The sequence below is a fragment of the Amblyomma americanum genome, chromosome 7 (assembly GCF_052857255.1).
Source record: "Amblyomma americanum isolate KBUSLIRL-KWMA chromosome 7, ASM5285725v1, whole genome shotgun sequence".
Lineage (NCBI taxonomy): Eukaryota > Metazoa > Arthropoda > Arachnida > Ixodida > Ixodidae > Amblyomma > Amblyomma americanum.
This window is the reverse complement of record NC_135503.1, coordinates 39,191,369-39,203,862: the sequence shown is the minus strand read 5'-3', so window position 1 is coordinate 39,203,862 and position 12,494 is coordinate 39,191,369. Positions and strand designations below refer to the sequence as shown.

Here is a 12,494-nt window from a genome sequence, read left to right as displayed (position 1 = left end):
GCATGTTTTTTATCGTCGTCTTTTAATCGACACTGTTTCGCTAACATTTCTTTTACAACAAACGGCCGTGGTAATGTTAATGCCCCCAGCTTCCCTCGTAACAAGGTTCTCGCAAAAAAAAAAAAAGCAGGTGCATGTGGTGGTGTAACTAGAGACCTCTGGTGGCTGCCATGCAAGTGGTGATGATTGGGAGCGGAAGTTGTCTACTTTTTTTTTTTTGCCCATTGGACAGCGATGTCGCAACCAAAAGCTCTTGCGTTCACTTCGTGGCTGTTGAGAAATGCTATGCATGCTATGCTAGGCGGGGCATGGAGTGGGCTGTTTCGTGACATGTACACGGTAATGTGATCTAAATGGGATACCGCGTTTAATTGTGACGCCACAATGGTAACGATTAAGCAGTGACGTAATTTGCTGTCTTTTGGCTCACCAGTGCTGGGTCAGGAATGCCGAAAAGGCCTAAGAATGCACTAGGAAAATAACTTTCGCTTTAACAGTAGAAAATTAGTGCTGCACCTGTTCGCGGGACATAGATAGTTGCACACATTACCGACGCAGTGACCTCGTGTTATACAAGGAAAAAGAACGCAGTGCATCAAACCATAGCCGAGAAATTACGAAACAACATTTCAGGACCGTTCCCGGGATGCAGAATTTTTTAGACACAGACGGTTGTGAGCACCTCCTGGGCAGATCCCAGATGTGCCAGTAGAATATTATTGGGACATTCTCAGGAGGTATTGAGTTTAATGGGAAAACACCGTTCCTTTAAAATGGCATCACAGCGCGACCTCTATCTAAACTAGCAGAGGCCTCTAGAGGGATTGCCAGTGCGAAGCAAGCAGTATGATAGCGTTGAGTGGTTAGGAGTGGCTAGCCTGTCCTGCTGTTTTCCAAGCGCCGCCACGCCCAGGTCACCGAAGGTTACATCAGAACACGCCTGGGGCACTGCCATGGGTATTACTGCCACGCTGAAAAATAAAGAAAAAGAACACGTCCTTCGGAGAAAGAGAGAGAAAAAAAAGGAGGCAGTCAGCGCTACTTTGTTTAGCAGTCTTCGGCAACTGACGCCTGCAGCGCCGTCTCGTCGACAGGCGGATATAAACGAAAGACGGAGGCGACCACAGCTGTTTGGGATTAGGCGTTTCCTTCATGCATTACCTTACATATATTTAGCTGCCGATACTACGTTCTTATTTCATGACTATGCGCTCCTTCATTCTTCATTTACAGCTCTGAGTGATTTGCTTTCGATTTTTGCTACGTTCACTTGCACTTCCTCAACCCCTCCGCTATAGAAACATTAGTGATTCACTTCAATCACCGTGTGTGACCGCTTTTTGTTTTTGCTTGTGACACAACACATCCTCGAATACGGCTGAAAGACGTTTTTATTGAATTAAACACCTCTACTGGGACTTTAAATTCAATCCTGATACTCTTGCCACCGCGTTACTTGAAGTTATCAGTGGTGCTCCATTGACTGATAGATTTACGTGCTTCACCACTTCAGCATTGACATAGAAGTGAAGGAACAAGTTCTGTAATGATTGCGGCGTATTGCCTGATATTTATACTTTGGTCGTGCAAGCAAGTGACGCTTAAACGCCGAGCTATGTACGCAATAAATAGGGTTACTTTTTGTTAGCCTGAAAGTGTCTCTGCATCGTGGCGGTTTAGTGCCGAACTTTGTGCATGGGAGCACAGATAAATAATAAAACCATGTCGGCATTTAAGGTGTGGCGTGTACCGTTGTGCGCACACTTGCGTGACCCTGTGCTGTCAATGCTATCGTAAGCGCGTTGGAGGCACGTCGTCACAGCGAGGGGACTTCAGGTCACTGAAACAAAAGTTTGCCACGCGAGGGAAGAAAAAAGAAAAGCATTCCGCTTTCCGCAGCCCTTCTCGTGAGCTATGTGACAGCGCTGAAAGTGTCAGTAATGAGAAGTAACGGTTGCTGTGCGCGCTCTACCAATGGCCCTGTCTGCATCGCGGAGCCATCCTCGTGCAAAGTGATATTGACTGCATCGGGAGCCGCAGTTGTTTTCGTGTTTCTCTCTGCACTCAAACGGCTGTTTCTTAGCTCCGAAAGAGACATCTTACGCTTTCGGGAAAAACATCTGAATGCCCCTTCGAATCTGACCACCGCGACACTGCAGCGCGTTTTAAATCACTATAGCGCGACTCATTCACTGCATTCATTCACTGCATTCACTGCATTTCTAACTCCCCTTCGAAAGTATGAGCGTTTTCAGAGATTCCATGTCTCGCGTTTTTAGCGCCCTGGCGTCCGATGACAGAATCGTGTGTTATGTGGTTCTGCGGCTGAATTCTCCGGCCTATCTGCGATTCCGTACAGTGTAAGGAATAGCTCACTTTTGTTCGCATGATCGAATGCACACAGCGAGAGTTCAGAGCAGCTCTTTCTTGGGTTTTGTGCGCCGTTGTCGTAGCTACGCTTTGGAGGCAGGCAGAAAAAGCTGCACGAATGCGTTCCCATCGTTTGCGCTTGGACTGCGAACGGTGCGATTAGTGCCGCCTCTCCGGTTCTATTTACTGTAGTTTTATTTTATTTATTTATTTATTTATTCAATACTGCCAGCCTCCATTTGGTGGCCAAGGCAGGAGCGGTACAAGGATACATCGTACATCGCGACAAAACAAAGCAAGTAAAAATGCGGATAAAGAAGCAAAAGCTAACACACAGGGTTTTATAGAAAGACAAAGAGCAAAGTTAAATGCACTCGGTTACCTAAAATACAAAAGAAAGCAAACAAAAGAGCATGAACGAACACACTGCGCTTAAAATGACGATATGACAGCAGATAAAAAAGACTTCTGGTCTGTCAAACGGACCACGTCACACGGAAGCCTGTTCCATTCCAATATCGTTCTTGGAAAAAAAGAAAACTGATACGCTTTCGTTCGGCACTGTGGCACCATGATTGTCAAATTGTGTTTATTGCGCGTTGGTCGTGAAGTGTTGTATGCCATGTAGGTCTCAAAATGAATGTTTGTTAAGTTATTAACAATCCCATGCAACATTTTTAGTCGGTGCAACTTGCGACGAGATTGAAGTGTCTGCAGTTCAGATTCCCTCAATAGATTAGTAACCGAAACGTGCCTTCCATATGCGTTGTAGATAAATCTAAGCGCCTTCCTTTGAACGCCTTCAATGCGCTGTACATCTACTTGGGTGTGCTGTTTAAATGAACTGTAGGGTTTAACTAACTAACTAACTAACCAACTAACTAACTAACTAACTAACTAACTAACTAACTAACTAACTAACTAACTAACTAACTAACTAACTAACTAACTAACTAACTAACTAACTAACTAACTAACTAACTAACTAACTAACTAACTAACTAACTAACTAACTAACTAACTAACTAACTAACTAACTAACTAACTAACTAACTAACTAACTAACTAACTAACTAACTAACTAACTAACTAACTAACTAACTAACTAACTAACTAACTAACTAACTAACTAACTAACCAGTGACTGACTGACTGACTACACAAGCAAACATAGAAACAAACACTGAATGAAAAACAAAAGCATATTCTCATAGAATTGACTTTTTTTTTTACGTTAGCTTCACCTTTAAACTTTCTTGTGCGTGGAAAAGCACGCTTTCAAGGCGGGCAGAGGAGGCTTGGCTCGCAAATATCTCAGCATAACGGGGTGCGCTCATTAGGCGTTCTTGCCTATCGAAGCAGGTGCGAAATGATGAGAATAATGAACGTTAGTCCTGGAAATTTAGTCTGAACGTGACGCCAGCCTACTGCAGCTTTTGATGCTTTTGCTAATGTACCGGCTGAAAAGAGCAATCAGCGGCGACGAGACGGTCCCAGCCTTTGTCGGCCACAAAAGGGGGCCCCCCGCATTGTCGAAGAAACAGAGCAGGCACTCGCTGCGCGGGGCGTCTCTAATTAAGAACCGCAACGCGCAAACGCGGGTCGGGAAAGAAAGAGAGATGAAGGGTGCCTTCCTCTTACGCCGCGCCAACGGTCTGGTTTTGACGCCTGTGTTTGTTCGTGCGCCGCCAGCAGTCGCGGCGTTGACGAGAGGATGTTGTGTGGAGGGAGAAATGAGGCGCGCCTCTCGCATCTAGGTACTCTTTGCTAGGGACATACAGGCTGATAATAAATATGGAAACTAAGGAAGCGGGAGGCGAACTGAAAGGAGTAGGAGGGAAGGCATAACGGACGGGAGTGTTGAGGGAGAGAAAGGCGAGGACGTCATTTGTGTCGCTGCAGCGGATTTGGCGCCTGAACAAGCGCTGTGTTTGTGAAATAGTTGTGCGTCCGGAGCCGTACGCTGGCTTTTCTCGTTCGTTACCGGTTTTCGGGTTGAAGAAAACATGTCAAGAAGTCAGTCGTAGCTTTTCTTAAGCTTTTGTATTTTCTAAATTCCGCCGATGCGGCGGTCTTGTTACAAATTCCGTCCGTTTTCTCTTGTTACAAATTCTGTCCGTTTTATGTGGAGTTTTGGCGTACCACGGCACGTTATGAATTTCTGCGTTCCCTGTTAACAGAATGGCCCTTGTGAAGGCAATATGAACCGTTAAGGCGATCAGGGAACCTCGTACCATGTGCAGTTTTTCACGAGTAATGCCGTTGCTTACGCAAAAAAGTGGAAGTCTAAAAAACGCATGATTTACGCCAAAAGCACTTTTTTTTTGCTAGTGCATGTAAACGCGCTGATATTTTATTCGTTATTGTATCTGGCCTATTCTTCTTTAAACTTTCTATTGCTTTCTCTTTTTGTGATATATTCCTGGCATTGAATTATTTTGTCAATAAGGGTACTCGATTAACGACAGGATGAAGGGAAATAAAGTAATTCAGACTAGGAGGTTAAGCAGGTGCGAGAATGTGCGCTCCATACTAGCCGGCAAAAACAATCTCGAACCTACACTGTTGAACCTCTACAGACAAAACATACACAGTGTTGTTTGCGCGCGTATGTTGCTTTCTATCCCGGCGCCCTTACCACTCGCTCTTTAGTCGCCTCGCAATGCTCCCGATCAATCTCGCGGTGGTCGCGAGGGAGGCGGAACGCACAGACGATGAATGAAAAAGAAAAGTATCGTGGTGCGGGTGAGGGAAAAATGGGACAGTTGGGGAGAAGGGAAGTACTCTCACCGCTCTGCTTTAGGGACTGCTCTTGTATGCAGTAGGGAGGGAGGGAGGGTTTTGGGGAAACGGGATGTCGGTGGAGGAAGTGGCAGAGGGGAAGGAGGCCCGTTACACGACGTCAGCAGACGGAAGTGACGCCGCAGAAATCGGCGCCGCTGGCGGCGCTAGCTTCCGTTCCGCTGGCGCCGCTGCCATCGTCCGCGGGCGGCGTCCGGTCAGCGCGCGCGCGCGGAGGCGCTCCAGCAGCCCGTCACGCAGCCCCGCCTCGTCCCATTTCCCGCGCGGGCGACGGAGGGCTCCGAGGAGCGGAGCGCTGTTTGTTCCTCCATGTGGCAACGGCGCCAGCGGCTCGGAACCCGTACTCGCCGCTAGGCCTACCGGCGTCGACCGCTCCTCTTCGGAGGGGAGTAGTCCCGCTGGTCCCCCGCCTCCCTCCCTTACCGTTTCGCTTAGCCCGGGACTGCGAGGAATACCGGCGCGCTTTGTGCTGGTGCCTCTAGCGCCGAGAACTTCGACGGGTCTCGGAGAATTGTGAGACTGCCCTTTCGTTCGTCGCCGCGAGTGGCCGGTATTGGTTTCCCCGATGGGCTGAGGGAGCGCGCAGCCGTTTCTTGGGCCGCGGTCTCCGCGGTGGCGGCGGTGGAGTTGGTGTCGGCCGCGGTGCTGGTGCTTTCAGCGGCCGCAGCAACAGCTGCTGATCTGGCTCGGGCACCGTCTCAGAAAAGGAGAAAAGTCCAGGCGCGGGATCTTTCCGCGCAACGATGAGCGGTTTCCTCATGTCGCTGCTGAAGAGCGTCTGCAAGAGGGGCCCCACTAGCACCAACAGGTCTTCTTCCAGTGGTGAGTGTGCGGCTGGTTGGCTTTGTGTGGAGCACGATTCTGTACGGCCTCGATAAAGTGTGTGCGGTGTTGGCCTGCTGCAACGCAGAAACATAAGTGTCTGCGTGTTCGTAGTGGTGAAACAACACTCTGTGGACGTGGACAGACGCAGAACTATGCAGATATGTCTCTCTCTTCAAAGTTTCAAATGCATAGTTCTGATCCTGTCTTCTTCATTAGCGCTTTTCGTAATTACCATTGGAAAGAACCAACTAGCCCGCACCTCTACTGCTGTCTCTGTGCATTTGATTATCGCAACTGCTTTGTTTGTCGGCGTGTTCGGGGTAGTGTAGCTAAGAGAGATGCAGTTACCATGGGTTACGCGCAATTAATCAGTGCCAGCGCCAGACGCGAACGGCGCACCGTTTCCGGGAAGGCATTTAAACACTCCAGATAAACGGAAGCAGGCCGAGCCTCTCTTGAGCGCCAAACAGCGGGATAGGTTGAAACCTACAGGCGATGAAGTACTGTCTACTGTGAAATAGTTCGGCTTTGTGTTCGAACAGCCAACGTTCAAAAGTGCCGCGCGGTGCATGTGTGCGCGGGTCCTCATTGTGATCGCTCCTGCATTGTTGCGAGCTCTCTCCACTGCGTTTTCTCTGGAAAAGGTGACTGATGCTCGAATTGGCCTCGAAGTTTAGCCGCTGTTTCCTTGTGTAGTAATATAGAACGATGGATCTTTATGTATTTTTTTTTGCATCACCCTCGTATTATACTTGAGTGCACCATTCAGGGTAGACAAAAAATTGCGATACATTGAATACATAAAAGCAGGGCACAAGTGCGAAACGGGAACATGAGTGTACGAGTTTGAACATAATACGGTGCAAGTTTAGAGGAGCATGTGGCGCCGTTAAAAGGTGTCGTTATACAGACAGAGCAATACATAGCTTGCTTTATTAGAGATTTCATGTCGAGGGTCTTATTCCCTTACGAATTACCAATGTTTCGCGGATTCTTTCAGGTTAACCCATTGGGAATGGTCATTATGCGATTCTAACTCCTGCAAAGTTATTAGGTTAGCCTGTTATGAAAGCCATTTAATTTATTCTTGAATGGAGCAAGGGTTGTTATACTTGATTTGAACCTGCAAGGTGGTTCTGGAGTCTGCAGTTCGTCGAAAAAAAATGTAAATTAGAGGTGTCAGTGTCAATATTAGTAATAGCACTCGCTTGAGCATACTTGAAATGAGACTCGCGCTTACAGACAACGGCACAATATCAGGTTGTGCGGCGCACTTTGCGTCGCATGCGTTGAGCTGGCTAGGGTAGCGAGTATGTGTTGCAGTAGTGGTTATTCTGGTGGTGTCTGGCGGTTGCACATAGCGATATATAGATGTTGCACTGGTCTCGTCTTTGATACGCACGTGATATAGGCTGACAAAAAGAGTGGAGCAATTTATATGAGTGCTTTCCTTGTCCATCAAGGTTTCTGTCAGCGCGGTTTCGAGCCGCGGGTATTTTGCATGCACTTCTGTGCTAAATAAGCGAGTTATTCATCGACTTGAATCCACTATGTTTCCGGGAGGTAACTATTTTAGTTTGAATCCATTAGAAGTGTTGGCCACGTTTTAAAAAATTCCCGGTGGTTAAGGCGTGACATTTTCCATCGGTAGCGTCGGTGGTTGGTGGTGTAGGTGGAGGAAGAATGAGATAAAGAACTGCTGTTATTGAACTTGCACACTAAGACAGCTACCAATTTTTGCAATTGTGTGCCGCACCAAGGCACTTTCATTGCTTGTTCGGTTTATAAGGCACTGCAGGCATGTATAAGCCCCGAGCAGGCGTGAGGCACACGCACAGAATACCCCTCGTTGCACAATGCTAAATCTGTGCTTTAGTACAGGAACAGAAATGTGGACAGCAGAAAAAAAAACAAAGGCCGAGTGAATAAACAAAATGTATGAATCGAAAAGCTTCTCAGTCACTGGAAGCAGTTCTTAGCTCGTTAATACTAGAGTACAGGAGAAGGCATATAGTTCTGTTCTATAATGGTCCTAGAACGAAAAAAAAAATATCTCAAGTCATTAGTGCGAGAAATGTAGGAGTTATTGATTATGGTGGTACCTTGGGAATCGGGTTGACGTTTACTGAAAGATAATTCAGGGGTTAAGGCGAAGCTGGCTTGTAGTTAAGCACCCGTATAGTTAAAGGACACTGAAGAGAAATTGAACTTTACCTGACTACGGCGTTATAATGACGAAGAGACAACTCTCATCAGAAAACGGAGCTTTTTTAAGCTAGAAAAAAAAGAAAAAACGAAATACAGGTGCCGCCATCACCGGTTGATTTCGCAAGTAACCCGACCGGACATCGACATCGAACTTTTGGAGCGGGTTCCATAGCTAGGCTTCTGCTATGTCTCTATTCACTTCAAAACGGCGGAAACAACTCCTTCTCGGTGTGGACGGAACGAATTTCAATTTAGAAAATTTCCCGTCACTAGGCTCAATGTACTGAACCGTAAATGGATTTTTCGCTGCCGGACAAACGTCAATGTAGCCAGAAAGAGCCGTAGAACCACTTTTTGCTAAGAAAATTAATTAGATGCAGCTGTCGTCAGTGTCCCTTCAGGTTCTGATTAAATATTCGTGAAACTTTCAGTTAATGGCATTGTCGCTGTTTATTTGCTTGTTATGAAGAACATCGTTTGGGTGCACGAAATGCGCAACGCGATTGACATGCAGGGTCGTTTACAGTGTCCACGTGTACAAAGGTAGCCTTCGCGGCAAAAAAATGTCATATCTGACGCGAAGGCAGCCACGGGCCCCTGTTCAGCTGCTGGCGGAATTTCCTACATGTTTGGTCAGCACCGAATAACCAGTGTTGCAGTTGCACTTGCAGGCCTTGGTTAGGCTTATTAAACGCCTTTATGAAAGCGAACTGCATATATTAAAATAAATACGCGCCGCATACTCAAGCCCACGAAATGTGCGAGAGCATTTTGCGCTTAACTACACCGCTTGCTGCTTGAGTCCAGAGGATGATTATTTGCTGTACCGCGGCGACGGCGTGTCCAGTCTAAATACGTGTCCAGCCCTCGCTCGTGCAGATTCTGCGGTAGCCGTCGCAATCGTTGTAATGCGCCGGGCTTAATGTCCAAAGGATGTTGCTCGCTGAAGCGACACGAAGTTGAGTAAAAAGCTGACCGTTGTGCAAGAGCTATACTTGCGCAAGGCGCGAGGAACTCGCTCACAAAGCAGGCACCATCATCGATCCGCTCACTCCGGATAAGTAATGTAATTCAGGTCCTTTGGTGCACCATAATTCACTGTTATTACTAAAGAACATTTGAGAGCACGTACAAGTCATATTAAATGTGTGTGCGTGTGTGTGTGTGTGGGGGGGGGGGGAGGCTACCGTTCAAAAAAGTGGCGAGCCACTAGCAAAGTTCCCCCGTAGAGTGTCCTCTCGTTGGTCCTGAACACGTTTATTACGTTAGTCATAAGCGGTTTTTGTTGCGATATAAATCTGTATGAGTCTCGCCGGCTACAACTCTGGATCGATGTCAGACGACTTGAAGTCAGTATCGGCTTGATACGCGGGCTGTACACCATTTCTATTGCATTTATATAGAGTTTTTTTCGACTTAAACGGTCATATTGGAACCTGTAGAAAATATATATTGTGAGAATGCACAGGGTTCCTATGGTGTTATGTAGAAAGCAAGCCAGCGTGTCACATTTCCATCGACTTGAATAATGATTTTGGGCTTCAGGTGTGGTTACACACGTATACTCAGCTTCCAGAGCTGAAAAAAATTGAATTCTGTAGAAAAAAAAACAATCAAGATGCATCCTACATAGTTTTTCACGAATCTTCTGCAGCCATCTGTGAGCAGCCGCCTATTAAACCGAATGCAGGCCTGCCGTGACGTTAGAAAATTACACGTGACTTCAGGTATGTGGATTTTTGAATCGCGAAATCAGCACAGAAAGAACGCTTCTGAACGGCAAAGCAGTGACATAGCACCTTTGCTTTTTTTTTTCCCAAGCATTAAATATGCAGGTCACCTCGCGCACACGGAATCAGTTTTGCTACCGATGCTTTGTTCTCTCTCTCTTTTGGCTTGGTTTGACCTGGCTTGGCTTGACGCCCAAACGGGTCAGAGCCAAGACAAGCCAGACCAAGAATGGAAGAACAACTACAACGGGCTTCAGCTACACTGCGACTCAGGGTGGACTCCATTAAGTTGTAAAGTGGTTTTGTGAAAGAAACCATGCGCTCAATGCCGAAACCCGCTTTGTTGTTTAGGACCCGTGTATGCAATTATCGCCTTTACGAGTACGTAAAAACGAGTACCAAAAAATTGCAACCGCCAACCACTTGGTCGCGACTAAAGCAAAACCACATTCTAAACTTCAATACACTGTATTCTGAACTATGACAGTCGAGCGTCTCACTTAAAAACGTACCTCGTTTTGGTTTGTCCGATTCTGCCCGAGCATGTAAGCGGATGTGACGTGTGCCTTCAGCCGAGCGCGGAAGCCCGTGCCCTGAGATACGCTCGAGCAGGTGGGGTCGCGAAAGCGCTGCGCATCCACATCAAAGCTGCTTCCTCTGCTCACCAGGCTGTGTTCTACGGCGTTGCGGTTAGCTTGGAAACATTAGTGTGGGTTTAAATTGTGTCTTAGCATGGTGTACTCTAAACATGAGTTATGATCTGTGGGGAGTCGAAAGGGAGTAAACACTCTTCTAGCGCGCTCGCTTTTAGGGGCAGGGTATCTTGCCCAAGTCCAGGGGTAGATTAGATTTCGATCACTAAATATACGGAATGCTTGCTCTTAGCAATGCAGGCATATTCCAACCGCAAAGCATAGTAACTTGATGCAGTTAAGCAGACAAAGGAAAGGAAATGAAGAGCTCGTTATGAGATACACATGAAGGAAGCCAACAGGCATCTAAACCAAGGAGCTTAGAGGAATATTTCTATTTCTTTAGATTTGTGGTGTTGATCAGTGAAAGAATTATAGTGTAATTAGTGTAACAGTGTAAGTTAGCAATTTAAAGGGACTTTTAAACGCGGCACCGGAGGTGTTAAGATTATCAGTTAGACGAGATTGAAACCTAGGTTAAAAACTTGGTGGCTGGCAGGACTTCGCATGCTTTGAAGAGGGAATGGGCTTCCGTTGCCAGCCCTAAGTATTCCGTGTTTTTAGGGATGAAAATCTTCCCCAGGGCTTTGTATAGCTTTCTATGCCTCTATTGGGGAATGTTCCAGAGGGCTCTTTACTCCCTTTTTTACACCCCCGCAGGTTAATCCGCGTTTACAGTGTGTTTATCAAAGTACGTACTTATGCATCACTGTGTGCGTCTGTGCATACAGACGCCTGAAGGTAAGAGAGCGGTCTTAATAATAATAATAATTGGTTTTGGGAGGGAAAGGAAATGGCGCAGTATCTGTCTCATATATCGTTGGACACCTGAACCGCGCCGTAAGGGAAGGGATAAAGGAGGGAGTGAAAGAAGAAAGGAAGAGAGAGGTGCCGTAGTGGAGGGCTCCGGAATAATTTCGACCACCTGGGGATCTTTAACGTGCACTGACATCGCACAGCACACGGGCGCCTTAGCGTTTTTCCTCCATAAAAACGCAGCCGCCGCGGTCGGGCGCCCTAACCACTGAGCCACCGCGGCGGGGCAAGAGAGTGGTCAGCGGACATTTTCGACGCCTCGAGTGAACGCATCGGGTACAGGTCGGCTGGGCGTTGGGTAAATGCGCACATTGGTCGGGCCGCTCTGTTGCCGCGTTTCCATCTCTCTCGCGCCGCTCCATCGCCCGTATTTACGCCGGCCTGCGCCCGGTTCTGCTGTCGCGTGTTTCTTTTCTAAAACGGGTTGATTGAGCGTCGCCGAGGCCCACAGACTGCTGCAGCTTTGCTTCTTTCATGCGCGGAACGTCGACTTCGTTCAGCCGCGACGAATCAGTTGTCTTTTTCTCTCGCTTGCTTCCGGCTTTACTTTAAAACGCGGCTGCTAACGGCCTGTTTCTCTTCTCCGCGTGGGTTTCATTTTGCGTTTTAGCGGCCTGTCATCGGTAGAAAAGAGAGGAAGGAAAAAAAAAGATGAGTGGAGGAGAAGATGGAAAGAGGAAAAAAAAAGCTTGTTTCCGGCTTTCTCGTAACCCCTAGCAACGAGGGTTCCGGATGTGCAGTGTCGGGGCCGGTCATTGGGAAAGGGATGACGGGAAAAATAGGGGAGTTAAAGGGGTCGCGAAAGGGTGTTCTGTATCGTTTTTGTTTTTTTATGCTCGACAGCTTTTTTACCTCGTTGTGGGACACGGCTTATCAACGTGAAACATGGCTAGCGCAAAGAAAGGGGGGGGGGGGGGGAGGGTGTGTTTCTTTAAATAAATGTAGTATCCTTGCCTCCACCACAGGAAGCAGGGTAATATACAATACCGGTGGGGTTATATTGCGAGTAAGGGTTTTTTTTCATCAAATACCGTGAGATTGAACGCATGCG

General features: G+C 47.3%; 1 protein-coding gene across 5 annotated transcripts in view; it reads left to right on the top strand.

The window, feature by feature from the left end:
- The window catches only part of LOC144098936 (uncharacterized), a 214,499-nt gene that overhangs the window by 85,137 nt on the left and 116,868 nt on the right, over positions 1 to 12,494 (top strand). Inside the window, exon 1 of one of the 5 annotated variants that reach the window (XM_077631914.1) lies at positions 5,348 to 5,994. The exons of 3 other annotated variants lie outside the window; for them this stretch is intronic. In XM_077631914.1, coding sequence (XP_077488040.1) covers positions 5,916 to 5,994 — 79 coding nt within the window. In that variant the 5' untranslated portion in view covers positions 5,348 to 5,915. Of the gene's footprint in view, positions 1 to 5,347; positions 5,995 to 12,494 lie in introns of those variants that run through there. One more of the 5 variants, XM_077631913.1, reaches the window with a different exon arrangement.